The sequence below is a fragment of the Galeopterus variegatus genome, unplaced genomic scaffold (assembly GCF_000696425.1).
Source record: "Galeopterus variegatus unplaced genomic scaffold, G_variegatus-3.0.2 Scaffold2523, whole genome shotgun sequence".
Classification (NCBI taxonomy): Eukaryota; Metazoa; Chordata; class Mammalia; order Dermoptera; family Cynocephalidae; genus Galeopterus; species Galeopterus variegatus.
In genome coordinates, this window is record NW_007728634.1 from 89,150 (window position 1) to 105,057 (window position 15,908).

General features: G+C 47.5%; 1 protein-coding gene across 1 annotated transcript in view; it reads left to right on the forward strand.

The window, feature by feature from the left end:
* Nucleotides 1-229: 229 nt before the first annotated feature.
* LTF (lactotransferrin) overlaps nt 230-15,908 on the forward strand; it is a 29,698-nt gene continuing 14,019 nt past the window's right edge. Inside the window, exons 1-9 of the mRNA XM_008582133.1 lie at nt 230-286; nt 5,250-5,413; nt 7,937-8,045; nt 8,383-8,565; nt 8,894-9,041; nt 9,982-10,037; nt 13,375-13,553; nt 14,024-14,198; nt 15,045-15,302. Of these exons, the coding sequence (XP_008580355.1) occupies nt 244-286; nt 5,250-5,413; nt 7,937-8,045; nt 8,383-8,565; nt 8,894-9,041; nt 9,982-10,037; nt 13,375-13,553; nt 14,024-14,198; nt 15,045-15,302 (1,315 nt within the window). The 5' untranslated portion in view covers nt 230-243. The remainder of the gene's footprint in view (nt 287-5,249; nt 5,414-7,936; nt 8,046-8,382; nt 8,566-8,893; nt 9,042-9,981; nt 10,038-13,374; nt 13,554-14,023; nt 14,199-15,044; nt 15,303-15,908) is intronic.

Here is a 15,908-nt window from a genome sequence, read left to right on the forward strand (position 1 = left end):
GCTTTCCTCTCGTGGTGCGGAGTTCTGCCCGGGTACCCTTCCTCCCCGCCCCCTGGGCTTTTTTTCCGAGCCAGGAGCCTCAAGGAACAATAGACCTGGCCGCAGCGGGTGGAGAGGGAAGGGGGCGCCTATTGGGCAACAGGGCGGGGCAAACCCCGTGTAGGCGCCAAGCCCTGGATAAAGGGGCGCAGAGTAGGCTCAGGTGGTAGTCTTCGTTCGTCAAGTCGCATCAGGACCGCAGACATGAGGCTTGTCTTCCCCGCCCTGCTGTTCCTTGGGGCCCTGGGTGAGTGCAGGTGCCTGGGGGCGCTCCCCTCCCGGTGGGCGTTCCCTGTCCCTGCGCCCTCGCGGGATTGGCGCCCCGGTCCCGGCGCCCCGCCAGCTGGGCGTTCCCGGTCCCTGTGCCCTGTAGGGTGAGCGCCGCAGTCTCTGCGACCTGCGGAGTAAGCGTCCCCGGTCTCTGCGGCCTGCGGAGTGAACTCCCCAGTCTCTGCACCCCGCGGGGTGAGAGTCCCCGGTCCCTGCGCCCGGCCCGGTGGGCGTCCCCAGTCTTTGCGCCCTTCGGCGGGCGTGGGCGCTCTGGTCCCTGTGCCTGCAGACGGGGAGGCGGCCAGGGCGCAGGGTCAGGTCCCACCTGCCCGCCTGGGGAGGAGCAGGAGCAGGGGCATGCCTAGCGCTGCGCAGAGTTTCCCAGAAGGCCTCCGGTGGTCCTGTCCCCTTGTGTCCTACCAGGACCTTTGGCACCCATGGAACTTTTACGCACGTTTTACGTGGGAGGAAAATGAGGCTCGGAGAGGGTGAGCAACTTTCTCAAGACACACAGAGACCCGAGTTCAGATCCTATTTGGGTTGGGGCCACCTGGGAGCGGGTGGAGAGGAAGGAAGCCTGCCTTCCTGGAAGTGGTGCAGTATTCTGGCTCAGAGTTACACCACTGGGTTCCATTTCCATTTGGATCTTTGGTTGTCCTGGAGCCTACAGAGGTCTGCAGTTTAAATCCTGCAGTCAATGGGATAGTGGCCTGAACCCCAAAGTGCCATTGAAACCCTTGTCCTAATCTGAAAAAGGGGTGCCCTACGGGATTGGCTGGCAGGGGCTAGCTGGGTGGGGTGGGGCCACCTGGACCCAAGCCATGTGAGGGGGTCAGGGGGAGTCAGCCTGCTCAGCCCCTGGAGTCGTAGGTTGGGATGTGCTCATGAGGTTTCCCATCAGGCTGAGTAGTCTGCCTGGGCCCTAGCATGAGCCATGGGTGGGTGGGAAGAGTAACTGCTGTCCTGGCCCTTGCCTTTGAGGCCAGGGCACGGCATGTCTGCATGGAAGAGACCCGAGGATGCATGCTTTAGGAAGATCCCTTCCAGGATGAGGTGGCTGACAATGAGTGCAGGTGCTCCAGGGAGCACTTGGCCCTGAGGGGAATACACAGCTCCAGAGCTGGGAAGGGTGTGTTCTGCACCTAGCTCCTCTTGTTTGGTGGGCAGGAGACTGGGGATCCTTGAAGGGTGCTCAGTGGTCCTTAGTCACCCTGGTTCAGCCCCTCCCAGGGGAAGAAATAAACTCATCCCCCAGGGCCCCTGCTTGAGGCATGTTCTTGCATTTTGACCTCTCTCATCCTCAGGACCCAATTACCAAACTAATTTCTGACACCAACTCCCTATTCCTGCCCCTTCTTCATTCCCACTGCTGTTCTCCCCACTCAGACCGTCCCTTCCCTCATGCCTTCGTTGGCCACAGCTTCTCTGCCTGGCTTTCAGGTTTCAGTGCCCCCTGCCTCTGTCCGAGGCAGAGCTTTCCCATAAGTCACAGCTTCACTGTTTCCCAAATAAGACCTCTCTGGACCAATATTGGAGACCTTCTGTGATCTGACCCCAGGCCCTTTACCAGCCCCATCTCCACTGCAACCTGTCTCTAACCTAGCCAACTGAAATGGGCGGTCTATCCCAGTGGTAAGAGCAGGGGATTTGGTGTCCAACTGCCTAGATTAAAATCCTAGATCCAATACATCTTGGCTCTAGGAACTTTGGCAAGCCACACAATTAGTTACAGCCACAGTTCCCTCCCCTGGGGAATGGGGATGTTGGCAGAACTTGCAATAAAGAGGAGCTGGGAGAATTAATGGAGAGATGGCATGTGACGTGCTGAGTAAAGCACCTGGCACAGAGAGTGCTCGCAGCATGGCTGTGCATGTGGGCCCATGGTTCCTGCCCCCTGGAATGCCCCCCACCCTAATAACTAGCTGAGGTCATGTGGACCTCGCGCCTAGCTTGGTATTTGTTCTCTTTTGGAGCATTTACCATACTCAGCTTTCTCTTTTTGGCTTTTTGCCTCTCCAGTGACAAGTGAGCTCTGGTCCTGTCTGCTTACACATTCCCCCACATGGCACACAGTACTGTGTATCTAGCAGGTTAATAATCACTGGGTCACAATGGCTGAATCTGATTGCGTTAATTCTCACTGTGGTACAGTTCCATGAGGGGTTCGGAGGCCAGGTTATATCCCGGGGGCATCGCTGGGACGAGGATGGGTGAAGGAAGGATGTGGCAGCCAAGTGCCCCTGAACCCCGGCCGACTCAGCCTGGCAGCCAGTCTCCTGCCCACAGCCTCTGAGCATCCCTCAAGTGCCTTGGGTGGGCCTCACTGTGGGGGGATGGCTCAGAAATAGGAGGCGACAGAGGGCTGAGCATTCTACCCCAAAGCACATCCAAAGGGGAAGGGGGCTTTTGCAACCATGTGGTTTTTTGTTTTTGTTTTGGTAACAGCTTTACTGAGGTATATTTTATATATCATAAAATTCACCTATTTTATGTACAGTTCAATGAATTTTAGTAACTTACCTTGTGGTTCAACCATTGCCTTAAATTGGTTTTAGAACATTTTAATCCCCCCAGTAAAGATCCCTCATGTCCATTTACAGTTAATCCTCATTTCTACCCAGCATCAGGCAACCACTAATCTACTTTCTGTCTTTATAAATTTGTCTTTTCTAAACATGTCGTACAAGTGGAATCATGCAATATGTGGTCTATTGTGTCTGGCTTCTTTCACTTAGTGTAAATGAGGCTCATTCATGTTTTAGCACATATCAGTAATTGTTTCCTTCTTATTGTGAATAATATTCCATTGTATGGATGTACCACATTTTGTCAAACCATTCACTAGTTGTTGGACATTTAGGTTGTTTCCAGTTTTTTACTATTCTGAATAATGCTGCTAAGAATATTCATGCACGAGTCTCTATGTGGACATATGTTTTTATTTCTTTTGGGCATATACCTAGAAGTTCAATTGCTGGTCATATGGTAACTCCATGTTTAACATTTTGAGAAACTGCTGCCAACTTTTTTCCAAAGTGGCTGCACCATTTTACATTCTCAGCAATGTATGAAGGTTTGAGTTTCTCCATATCCTCAGAAGCGTGTGCAATTTTATATGGATAAAGCAGTCCACAAAATAGGATCTAAACTATGTTGTACACACGCAGATGTGTAAGCTTGTGGGAAGCGATATGCCAAAGGGGAGGAACATTGTTTTTTATGATAATTTAAAGATATTTCAATAGCTGTATTTTCTATTCAACATGTGAATGATAAAATGTGTTATTGTTTGTCTTAGCTATTGTAACCATTCCAGTGGGTGTGAAATGATATTTCATTGCATTTAAAATTTTCATTTTCCTAATGACTTGAACATCTTTTTATATGTTTATTAGCCATTCATATATCTTCTTTGGAGAAATGTCTTTTTATATCTTTTGCCCATTAAGTATTTAATTCTTTTTGATGTTATTGCAAATTAAGAATTATATTCTTGATTTTTCATTTTTAGATTGTTCAATGCTTGTATGAAAATGTGATTAATTTCTGTATATTGATCTTGTATCTCATGACCTTGCTGTACTTGTTTATTACTTCTAATAGCACTTTGTGGATTCTGTAGGATTTTCTTTTTTTGTCCTTTTCATGACCGGTAAGGGGATTGCAACCCTTGGTGCGGTGTTGACCGCACCGTGCTCAGCCTGTGAGCACACCGGCCATTCCTATATAGGATCCAAACCCACAGCGGGAGCATCACTGCACTCCCAGCACCGCACTCTCCCGAGTGCGCCACGGGGTTGGCCCTGTAGGATTTTCTATATAGAGGATCATGTCATCTGAAAATATAGATAGTTTTACTTCTTCCTTTTCAGTCTGGATGTCTTTAATTTCTTTTTCTTGCCATATTACTGTGACTAGAACCTCTAGTGCTATGTTGAATAGAAGAGGTAAGAGAGGGGCCGGCCCTGTGGCTCACTCGGGAGAGTGTGGTGCTCATAGCGCCGAGGCCGCGGGTTTGGATCCTATATAGGGATGGACGGTGTGCTCACTGACTGAGCCTGGTGCTGACTACATCTTGCGAAGGGTTGCAATCCCCTTACTGGCCAAAAAAAAAAAAAAGTAGAGGATGCCCTTGTATTGTTCCTGATCTTAGGGGGAAAGTGTTCACCGTTTTATTATGATATTTGCTGTAAGTTTTTCACAGAAGCCTTTTATCGGGCAGCCAGGTGAGCAAATCTGATCCAGCCTCCTCCCTAATTGCATAGATTCTAGCAACAAAGACAGGCTCAACAGATGAATCAGTCTTTCTGTGTAGAGGTGAATGGTGGCAACTCAGGCACACTGACTTATTTGCAACCCCCCACCCCACCCCCAGCCCTGTGACCCACCATTTACTATAGCTAGTGGCAGAGTCAGGTGTATTTTCCCTTGTTCCCTTAGCATCCTCTGGGTGATGCTTATTGACACAACAATTAGAGAGACCGGGATTCTAGGCTGGACTTTGCACTGCTGAGCAGCATGTCACCCAGCCTCCTTAAAAGCCGGTTTCCACATCAGTGAAACAGGAGTAACGATCCCTTTCTTGCCCACCTCCCAGGTTCAAATGGGACAAAGCAGGTAGAAGAATTCCATAGACTTATTTGAGGGATCATCATCATTTTTTAGGGGTAGGAAACATGTCAAAGTCATAGGGGAAAAAAAATCCGGAGACCCTGTCTCCTCCAATCTATTGAAAATCACAAACTTCTGGCCAGCACAGTGTTCCTGTCAGTCCAGCAAGACTCTTCCACTTGAGGAGAATGGCTGGACTTGGCCATGGAATGGAAAGGGAAAGAGGGTGGTTGAGAGTGAGGGTGGAGTCTGGAAAACTCCATCAGAGGGTGAGGTGGTCACTTCCATGAACAGTGGTTGAGCGCTTACTCCTTGCCCTCCTTCTCCAGGACTGTGTCTGGCTGCCCCTAAGAAAAGCGTTCGATGGTGTACTATATCAAAATCCGAGGCAACAAAATGCTCCAGATGGCAAAAGAGTATGAAAAGTGTGGGTGGCCCTCCTGTCAGCTGCATAAAGAGAACCTCCTACCTTCGGTGTGTCCAGGCCATTACAGTGAGTCAATGCCATATGCTGGGTGGGACCAAAGTGAATGGAAGGGAGAGCAAGGGAAAGGAATGGGATGAAGTAGAAAATGTGCTCTCTCTCCTCCCTCTGCTTTGCTTCTCGGGTACCTGTAAGTAGGGAGCAGTCCTTTCTCATAGGAAACGGTGCTAAGAGGCCATATGTGCGGAAACAGGAATCTCAACATGAATCATTAGTAACAACTGTTCAGAAATGAAGCATAAGCAGTCATATTTGATGAATATGTAACACTGGCAAAAGTCAAGGTTATCTAAAAGGTAGAACCTCCAGAAGAATCATTCCTTCTCAACTCTATGAGAAATAAGCCTGTCCCAGTAATAGAGCCACATCACGCTGCTGGGGCAGGGCAGCAAGACATTTCCACAGAAAGGGAAAAGTGTATCGTGACTGTAGATGATTTTTAATTTCTTCTGATTTTGAGATATAAGATATACTGAAATAACTTTTACTCATTTACTCAACAAATATGTTCTGTGTGTCTGCCAAGTGCTGTGGTCATGTGTACTTGACTCTAGCACAGAGTGGGTAATTTGTGTAAAAGTTTCTAAGGCAGCCTCATAGAATTAGTTTATAAATATAATAGAGATATTAGATTAGTACTTAGGGGAAAATCTAGTTTGATGAATGTTCTAGGCTATTATTTTACAGCTATGGCCGGTGGACAAACACCACCAGCATCTCCTGCTTGTTTAAAATGTAGATTCCTTGGCCCTATTCCTCAGCTGAATATCTGTGAAGGAGGCTGCGAAATCTGCCTTTTTAATAAAAACCCCATTTGAAATCAGAGCTACTTATCATTCAGCCAAATAAAGTTGAGATAGATTCAATGTTTAGAAATAAAACTTGTATTATTGAAAAACTGGGAGACAGGTTAACTAGCAGAACTGTAGAGAAAATAGAAATCTCTGAGCTTTTAAATGATGGACCAAATCATGGAACAAACTGACATTTTAAAATATAAGAAATTTAATTTATAGTCAATAAAAAGAATTTAAACAAAAATTTTAGAAAGCACCAGAGTGAATGAATATGCACCAGCTCTGACAAGTGATTACTATACACATTCTATAAAGAACTAACTCAAATTGGTAAGAAATGTAGAATCATATAAGAAAAATGATATGAACAGAATATTAGAAAAAGGGAATTCATAATTAATAAAAATACTTATGAAATATTCCCCTTAATAATCAGACCTAAGCAATTTATTAGCCCTTGAATTTTCTATGGTAATAACAGTTAATGGAATGATAGCTTGTCCTGCCGGTGATTCTGTAGTGAAACTGTCCTTACAGTTTGTGCCATTTTAAATCTTACGAATCTTCTCCAAGGCAGAATGGCAACAGCAGCTAAGGCCATAAAGAGAAACATGCTCATTGTCTTGGGGATTCCACCCTCAGGTGCCTATTCCAAGGACACAGGTGGTCAGTGTTAGGTCCCTAGAAGTGAGAACCTAACTTTTAGAAAGCCCCCACCCTTCAGTTTTGTTCCTCTAAGTTTCTGTCTCCCTGAGTCTCTGTTCCCACTAGCAGGCTGAGCAAGCTGTTCCCAGAGTGTAACATTATGACTGTTCCCCTCCGTTAGGCCAAGGTTTCTGTCTCCCTAAGTCTTGTTCCCATAAGCAAGCCGTACCCAGAATGGAACATTGTGACCGTCTTCCTAGGTTAGGCCAATCTTAACCCTATAAAAGAAAACACCCAACTACCTCTCAGTACTGACACCATTTTTCGGCTCAGCTGGCAGGTCCGCTTGCTGCTTGCTAATAAAATCTTTTCTTCCTTTACCTGGCTAGTGTCTCCTTCTTCGGTGACCTTACAGTCAGCAAGAAAAAAGCTGAGGGAAAGATATCCATGAAATCTTAGTTTTAACATCAAAAAGTTAGAACTAACCCAAATGCTGAACATTGGGGGAATTATTTAATAAATTATGAAACATTCACATTATAATAAAATATTATGTAGTCAATGAAATCAATACAAGCTTTGTAGAAGTAAGGAAAGGTGTGCAACTTTATATGACAAAAGTCCACAAAATAGGGTCTGTGCCACGTTGTACACACAAGAAGTGTGTAAGCGTGTGGGAAGTGGTATGCCAAAGGGGAGGAATATTGTTTTTTATGATAATTTGAAGGTATTTCGATAGCTATATTTTCTATTCAATAAAAAAGAAGTTAAAAGAAATAAATATGTAGCAAAAATAGGGGAGAATGCATCCAGAACAAAGGACTTTAAATATAAATGACTGTGAATGGTGTGACCACGGGAGCAATACAGGCACATGACGAAGAGGGACTGTGCCAGCCTTAGGAGTTCAAGCACTTGGGCTGGTGCTCATTGCCCAGAAAGAGGGACTCTTGGCTCCTGTCATCTTGCACAGGACATAAGTGGACAAGATGGAAAGCTGACCCTGTTGAAGACCCTTCTAGCCTGAAATCCCACTCACCTGGTTTGGGAGGGTTTTCCCCTGAAGCTGGTCTGGCCTCTTTTCTTTCAGGCAAACAAGGCAGATGCTGTGACCCTTGATGGTGGTTGGGTGTTTGAGGCAGGCCAGGCCCCCTACAGACTGCGACCTATAGCAGCAGAAGTCTATGGGACTGAAGCGCGTGAGTTCTGCCTGGGGACCCAGAAGCCAAGCAGCCTTAGCCTTGGCCCTGGACTCTGTGGAGGCAGCATGGATGGGCACGTGGAGGTGGGGTCCGGATCAGCATCACACATCGGGGAGTGCAGCTGCTTGGCTCTCTGGGTCAGATGAAGGCTGTCCCCCCTGATGCTGACTGGAGAGGGGAAGACACGTGTGCTCCCCAAAGAACAGAGCAGGCTTTGGATCGGAGGGAAGCGCAGCACTTGGGTTCCCCTTCCTACCAGAGACTTAGTTAGGGTGGATTGTTTTCTCCTTCTGGTCCAGGCTAAGAGCTTTCAGTTCTTTGTGCTCTTTTGCAGAGCCTCGAACCCACTATTATGCTGTGGCCGTAGCAAAGAAAAACAGTGGCTTTCAGCTGAACCAACTACGAGGCCGGAAGTCCTGCCACACAGGCCTCAACAGGACCGCTGGGTGGAACGTCCCTGTGGGCACACTTCGTCCATTCTTGAACTGGACAGGGCCACCTGAGCCCCTTGAGGCAGGTGAGACGGCTGGAGGATGTGGGTGATCTCAGACAGGGGTCTCTGCTCCTGTTGCACGTGAAGGCCACTTTGGGATCACATAGGTGAATGTGTGGGATGAATCCAAGGTGGAGTGAGGTTAACCAGCTTGAAACACGTGCTGGCAGGGTCCATTACACCCTCGGGAGGTGGCAGCAGAGTCTGCTGTCAGCACAGGTGCATCTCTCTGAGCTCCCAACCCCATATCCGAGGCTGTCCTGCAGGAGTGGAGCACAGGCTGGGAGGTGTAACTGGCTGTGGCCAGGGCTGGCTCACACTCTGTGGTGGTCCATTTCTCTGTGTTCAACAGCGGTGGCCAAGTTCTTCTCAGCCAGCTGTGTTCCCGGTGTGGATGGAAAACGGTTCCCCAACCTGTGTAGCCTGTGTATAGGGACAGGGGCAAATAAATGTGCCTTCTCCTCTGCGGAACCGTACTTCGGCTACTCTGGTGCCTTTAGGTGAGTGATACTGTCCTCTTCTCCTCAGTGGCCCCAGTGCCACATGGCCTCAGCGCAGGAGGCCTTTTCTCTGGCCCCAAATGGAGCCCAGCCTACTAGCAGGGACCATAGAAGTCCAGTTCTCCTACTGCTGTGCAGATAGAGAGCCTGAGTCCAAAGAGGGTGCTGGCCTTGTTCAGCACCTAGGCCCCACCTACTCCCCCTCCCCCCAACACCAGCCTGATGGGCAGTCACACATGTGGCCCCTTCTGTCCCCTCAGAGAACTCCAAATCTGACTTTGCTCCTCTGTTGTCCTGGGTTCTTTCTGCTAATTTCTGCCCCTCCCAACCATAGCGGGATTGAAGGAATCTTATCATGTGACATCCAGTCCCCGGCCTCCAGTGTGGCAGGACAGCCACAGTGTCCAGGTTGATATCGTTCTGTCCCACCTGGGCCCCTCCCCAGAGCTGGAGGACAGTGAACTCTTTGTGATCTGCCCCCTCTACCCTCTCTGTCCCATGCCAAGGCTGAGCTCCCCATCTCCCATTCTGTCTCCTAGGGCTCAGGCAATTTTGAAGAGGGAGGCTTCCTTGGCCCCCCACCAGCCAGGGCACATTTGCACACTCAGTCCTGAGAGAAAGAGCCATGGTCAGGGATCCCAAGCCTTTGCCCTCTGGTTTAGAAGCTTCAAAACTCTCTTTTACATAGAAAAAATGTTTTGCTTCTCAATCTTCAAAGCAGGAGGTGGGGATCAGCACCTGAGCCCTTCTTTGTAAATCTGCCTGGAGGGAGCCCTGGCCACCTTCCCAGCTGGGGCGCCCCAGAGCCTCAGATCCCACCCTCCAGGGAGCAGACACCCACAGGGGCCTAGCACCAGGACCACTGTTCTGCAGGGAGGCAGGAGGAAGGGATTGGGAAGGCGCTGCCCGAGCTCACCCTCTGTGCTTTCTCATTTCACAGGTGTTTGAGAGAAGGAGCTGGAGATGTGGCTTTTATCAGGGATAGTACAGTGTTTGGTAAGAGCAGGGGGAGGAACCACGGTACTGCTTTCTTTTGTCTTATTATGATTCTGAGTATCGAGCTAATTAGACTCCCCTTAGCACGCTGTTATAAAGATTGCTTATGGGCACAGCTCTTCTGTGTATTTTATGCTCTTTCATATTTAAAATAATCAGTTTTCTTTAAATTGCCCATGTCCACTGCCTTGTTCTTCCACCTCATAGACATCCACGCCAAGGTACTTGATCATATCCTCTAATGGCTGTAAAGCAATAAATAGCTCATTGTTGGGCCGGCCCGGTGGCGCACTGGATAGTGCGCTGCTTGGGAAGCGCGGCGGCGCTCCCGCCCGAGGGTTCGGATCCCACATACGGACCGGTTCCCGCTCACTGGCTGAGCGAGGCGCGGGAGCAACACCGAGGGTTGCAATCCCGTTGCCGGTCCCCGGTCCGGTACGGGGGCAACACTGAGGGTTGCGATCCGTTGCCGGACACGGAAAAAGACAAAAGACAAAAAAAAAAAAAAAATAGCTCATTGTTGGTTTGATTTTTGAGATGTATGTGGTCTTGCAAAATGGGTAGTGCTGGTTTGTGTTTCTGGGTTCTGAGTTCACAGAGGTTTTACTGAGCATTAGAAACCATGCTGTTCCTAAGATTTTCCACTCAGCGTGTTGTTTTAGATATTTCTGTGTCATATATGTGTCCAGTTCACTTGTTTTAACAGTTGAGGAATGTTCCAGGGAATGCATCAACATGTTTTACTTATCTCACCATAGTGATGGACAGCTGTCCTCTCCTTCCCTCCACCACACATAACTACGTGACTGACTCCCTTATCGGTGTTCCTTTACTGTCCTGCTGGACAATGTCCCTCAGGGACCTACATTAAAGCCCAGTTGAAAGGTATGTACAGGCTGAGCACATTGCATCCAGGACTAATGGAGAGAGAGCCACCATATTCCACTCAAGACCACCAGGGACAGCCCCCACATCCACCCAGGACCTTAGGTTGCCGTCTGGAATGATGCTCTTTGCAGCACTCTGCAAGTGTTCTCATTTCCCCATAACTTCAGTTTGGAGTATTTTTGAATTTCATATTTTTTGTCCAAATGATGGCTGTAAAGCAATAGATATCTCATTGTTGGTTTAATTTTTATTTCTTTGACATCTAGTGAGTTTGATCATCTCCATATATTTGCTAGTAATTTGGGTTTCTTATTTTGTAACATTTGACTAATTTTCTGTTGAGTTTCATGCCTTATTTCTGCATGATGTTGACTCAAGGATAGGCATTCCTTCTATCTAGGTATCAACCCATTGTTGATTTAAGACTTTAGTAAGATCTTTTCTCAGTCAAAAATCTGACAATAGCACCCTTTGTCAATCAGAAATCTTTGATATTGATTGGCTCAAACCCATCACTTTCACCCTGTTGGTTTGTGGTTTGGGGGTCTTTTAAGGATGCCTTTTTCATACCAAAATCATGATTTCCTGAAATAAGATTTGAAGATTCCCCTCCACCCCTACATTTGTCTATATGTACTCTATCTAGGAAATCAGGTATGGATTTGGCTTTAGCATTCCCCCCCGCCCTTTCGGTGAGGCAATTTTCCTTACAATAACAACTATAAATAATTCTATCTTTATCCTACTGATATGTGGAGCCAATTCTACACGAAATTTGTATATAACCCTGTGCTTCAGTTTCTGAGCTTTTTTATTCTCCTGGCTTTCAGTGATATCTCTCTATCTGGTAGAGAGAGAGAGAGAAAGAGAGGAATAGAGATACCCCACCCCCTCTTACTTTGCTAGTCATTTTCAAATATTCTTAGCTAAAATTTGTGAATTATTTTGTTGAATTTCTAAAAAAGTCATAATTTAATTTTGATTAGGACTGTATTGAATTTAAATCGATTCATGAAAAATTGGCATATTTATAATGTTAAGTTGTCCAATCCACAATGATGCTAAATCTCCCTTCCCATGTGATCACACCTCTTTTTATTTCCTTTGATACAACTTAAAATTTTTCTCTTTGTGGCTCTCATGCATTTTTGGCAAGGCTAATTACTAGCTATTTAATGGTTTTAGTTGCTATTATCATCTTATATTCTATATTGTTTTATGTTTGGTTATTGCTAATGAGGATAACATTCTATTTTTGTAGGTTGATCTTGTAACTCATTACCCTTCTGAACTCTCTTGTTAGTTTTATTAGTTTCTGTTGGTTTTATTGGCTTTTCTACATAGAGGATTATATCATCTTTAAATATGAATTTGTTTTTTTCCTTCCAATGTTTACATCTCTTATTTCTTTTGTAAATTGTATAATCCAGATATCTAGTATTGTATTAGCAATGTTATAGTAGGCATCCTTGCCTCGTTTCTTATTTTGCAGTGAATATCTAAGTTTTCTTCTTTTCGTGTAATTTTGCTGTAGATATTTTGACTAATGGCATTTATCAAATTGGATAACTTTACCAAGTTCCCTATATTACTATTTTTCTGAAACTAGAAAACTAATTACAAGTAGATGTTGAACACACATATGCTTTTCCTACTTCTACTAAGACTAATGTGATCTCATGTTTTTCCTCCTTTAGTCCATGAATGTGGTGGATTACTTTAGCTTTTTTGATGTTCAGCCATTCTTTTGTTAATGAAATAAACCGATAAACCCTAATCCTGATCTATTAGTTTTTAAAATATTCTGTTAGATTGAGTTGGTTAATATATTACTTGTAATTTTTGCATTTATGCTCATAAGTAAAATAGGTCCTTAATTCTTTTTTCCTGTACTTCTTTCTCTGATTTTGATCAGGTTGTGCTAATTTCATAAAATGACTTGGCCAGGTTTCTGTCGCTTTAAATAATCTGAATTAACTTATACATGATGTGGATGAACAGTTCCAAAATTTGGCTGAACTCACTTATAAAAGCATTCTTTTTCCTTCTTTTGATACACCCAGTGTATTTCCTGCCTTAACATTTTGGTCATCTTTCTTCTTTCCAGACACCCCTTGGTGGCCCCTGGACTTGTCTCTCTAATGTGACTTTTCCAGGCAGAGTTGCCATGGAAACAGATAGGGTCTGGTTTGGCTCCTTGGCTTACCAGCAGCAGCTGCTCTAGCCCCGGGGTGGCCACTGCCATCCAGCAGGGCGTTTGCTGGCCCCCGAGGCTTTCTGGTTGCCATCTTTACCTTTCTGAGGGTTCTGGAGCAATTCACTGCCTTTCAGTTTTGTCAGCTGTGTAAGATGTCCCTCCTTCAGCTCAAAATTCTGGCGAAAAGGGAAACTACAGCTCATGGTTGCTGCCTGGAGTTGGCACACCTGGGCTCCCCACTCTCTCCCCCAGAGGACCTGCAGGATGAGGCTGACAGGGACCAGTATGAGCTGCTCTGCCCAGACAACACCCGGAAGCCCGTGGACAAGTTCAAGGAGTGCAACCTGGCCCGGGTCCCTTCTCATGCCGTTGTGGCCCGAAGTGTGGACGGCAAGGAGGACTCCATCTGGCAGCTTCTCCGCCAGGCACAGGTATTGCCCCACAGTCCTCCCATCTGCTTGGATTTGGGGGTGGGGTGGGGAGGAAGGTCCCTTCTTTCCCCAACTTCTGTCCTTGTGGTAGGCTCACTGCTGAGTAGTTCACTAATTCACTGGACTGCTTGCCCTGGCTGTACTCTGGACAGCAGAAACATAAAACCCCCTCTAGCATTACCAACTGACAGTATCTCATGGCTGGAGCAGAAGTAATATTCTTAGGACTCTATGGTGCTTGGAGCCCAGCAACTTTCCAAAGAATAAGCCATAGCTGAGCTTGTGTCTTTGGGATGCCACCAGTCCCTCTGCAGGAGGGTATCAACTGAGATTCCTGCTCTCAGAATCATCCCAAAGTTCCAGATATTCTTTTCCAACATCGTTTTTTGTTTGTTTGTTTGTTTTTGGTTTTTTTTTTGTTTCCTCCTTATTTACCACAGGACACCATAATTCTGTTTTTCCTTAATTAGGACAATTTTGGAAAAAATAAATCACCGGCGTTCCAGCTCTTTGGCTCCCCTTCCAAGCAGAAGGACCTGCTGTTCAAGGACTCTGCCCTTGGCCTTTTGAGGATCCCCTCGAGCATAGATGCAGGGCTGTACCTTGGATTCGGCTACTACACTGCCATCCAAAACCTGAGGGAAAGTGAGTGTGCACCTGGCAGGGCCCCGGGGGCCACCTCATATGGTTGGTGAGCCATGGGTGAGGCCATCTGGGGGTGGCATGACTCTGCTTTGTGGTGGCCACTCTTCTGTCTCCTGGCCACTGTGGGGTCTTCATTGTGGCAGGTTTGATGCAGGTGTGAGTGTCTTTGGCCAATCAAATCAGGGCATTTAGCATTGTGAGAGTTGTCTCCAAATGAATGCTGCACCACCTGATTAATGCTTCTGTATGCCCCCGTGCGCACCCCCCTGAGAGAAGAATCAACTTGCCTCCTATTAAGTGAGAAATATGAGCATGAACCAGGAGAGCTAGGGCCCCTCCTGGGATGAATCCAGAGGCTGGTGGAATACCCCCCTGTGCCTGGGTCCCGAATTTGGCTTGGGGATACCACAGTGAGTGAACTCAGCCACGGTTCTTCTTCTAGTGAGGGGCGTGGGGTAGGAGTCCAGGTGAACCGAGAGGCTGCATTGTAGTTGATGGTGGTGACTGCAGGCCTTAAAGGAGGTCAGGACTGGCCTCAGGATCCCCCTAGGCGGTCTCTTGGGGCTCCCACTGGCTCTGTGTAATGGACCTTTCATCCCGAGACATTAGTCACATCATTACACTAAGGATGGGCGGATGGATGAGAAGCCAGGGAAGGTCTCCAAAGGAACAGACAGAAATGAGCCCCAGAGGGAGCTCCTGGGGCCGGCAGAAGGGGTTGGAGGAGAGGGCACGTGTCTCCACACATCTGCACCTCTGGGGGAGGAGGCAGCTCCCGTCCCAGGTAGGGGCTGAGCAGTAACCCGGCTCTGGCTCCCTGCCCACGCGGCGGTCGTCCCTCCGCAGGTGAGGCGGCCGTGGCTGCCCGGCGCGCGCGGGTCGTGTGGTGCGCCGTGGGCGACGAGGAGCAGCGCAAGTGCAGTAGGTGGAGCGGCGCGAGCGGCGGCAGTGTGGCCTGCGCCACGGCGCCCACCACGGAGGACTGCATCGCGCTCATCCTGGTAGGCGGCCTTCGTCGCACGGGGAGGGGGCCGCGGGCCCCTCAGAAGACCCAGGTCATGGCATCCGCTTCAAGTGAAGCCAGGCGCGGAGGAGGCCGAAAGGGTGTGCTCGGGCCAGGCACCATGTGCCAGCGGGGGCAGGTTTATATTGCGGGTTTTCCACTCCTCTAATTGTAAGAGCAACTCAGGATTACGGTAGGTAATTTGGCAAATATGGAAAGGTATGATGTATAAAATACAAACAAAGCAACAAACAACAAACCAACCCCCTCCCCCCGCCCCCCGCCCCAAACCACTTGTGACCTCGCAGGCGGGTAGCCACGATTCACGTTTGGGTAATTCTTCTTTGCGGGACTTCTCTGTACATTCGCGGATAGGCATGCGGCAGTACTGGATTATCAGTTACAAGAAGGAAGCTCATTTCCCTCAAATGTAAGTAAAGTCCAGAGGTGAGATATCCAGAGCTCACATGGTGACAATGTGGTCAGGGACCTGGGCTTCCAACATCTGGCCACTCTGCCATTTGTGGCTTCCATGCTCAAGATCTCCTCATGGCCCCCATCACACCTGGAGGTACAGTCCCTGCTTCTGCATTCATTATAATTAATGTTTATATCAACCTTCACACTTGGCGGAGACCTTTCTTTTTTTTTTTTTTATTTTTTGTCTTTTGTCTTTTTCCGTGTCCGGCAACAGATCACAACCCTCA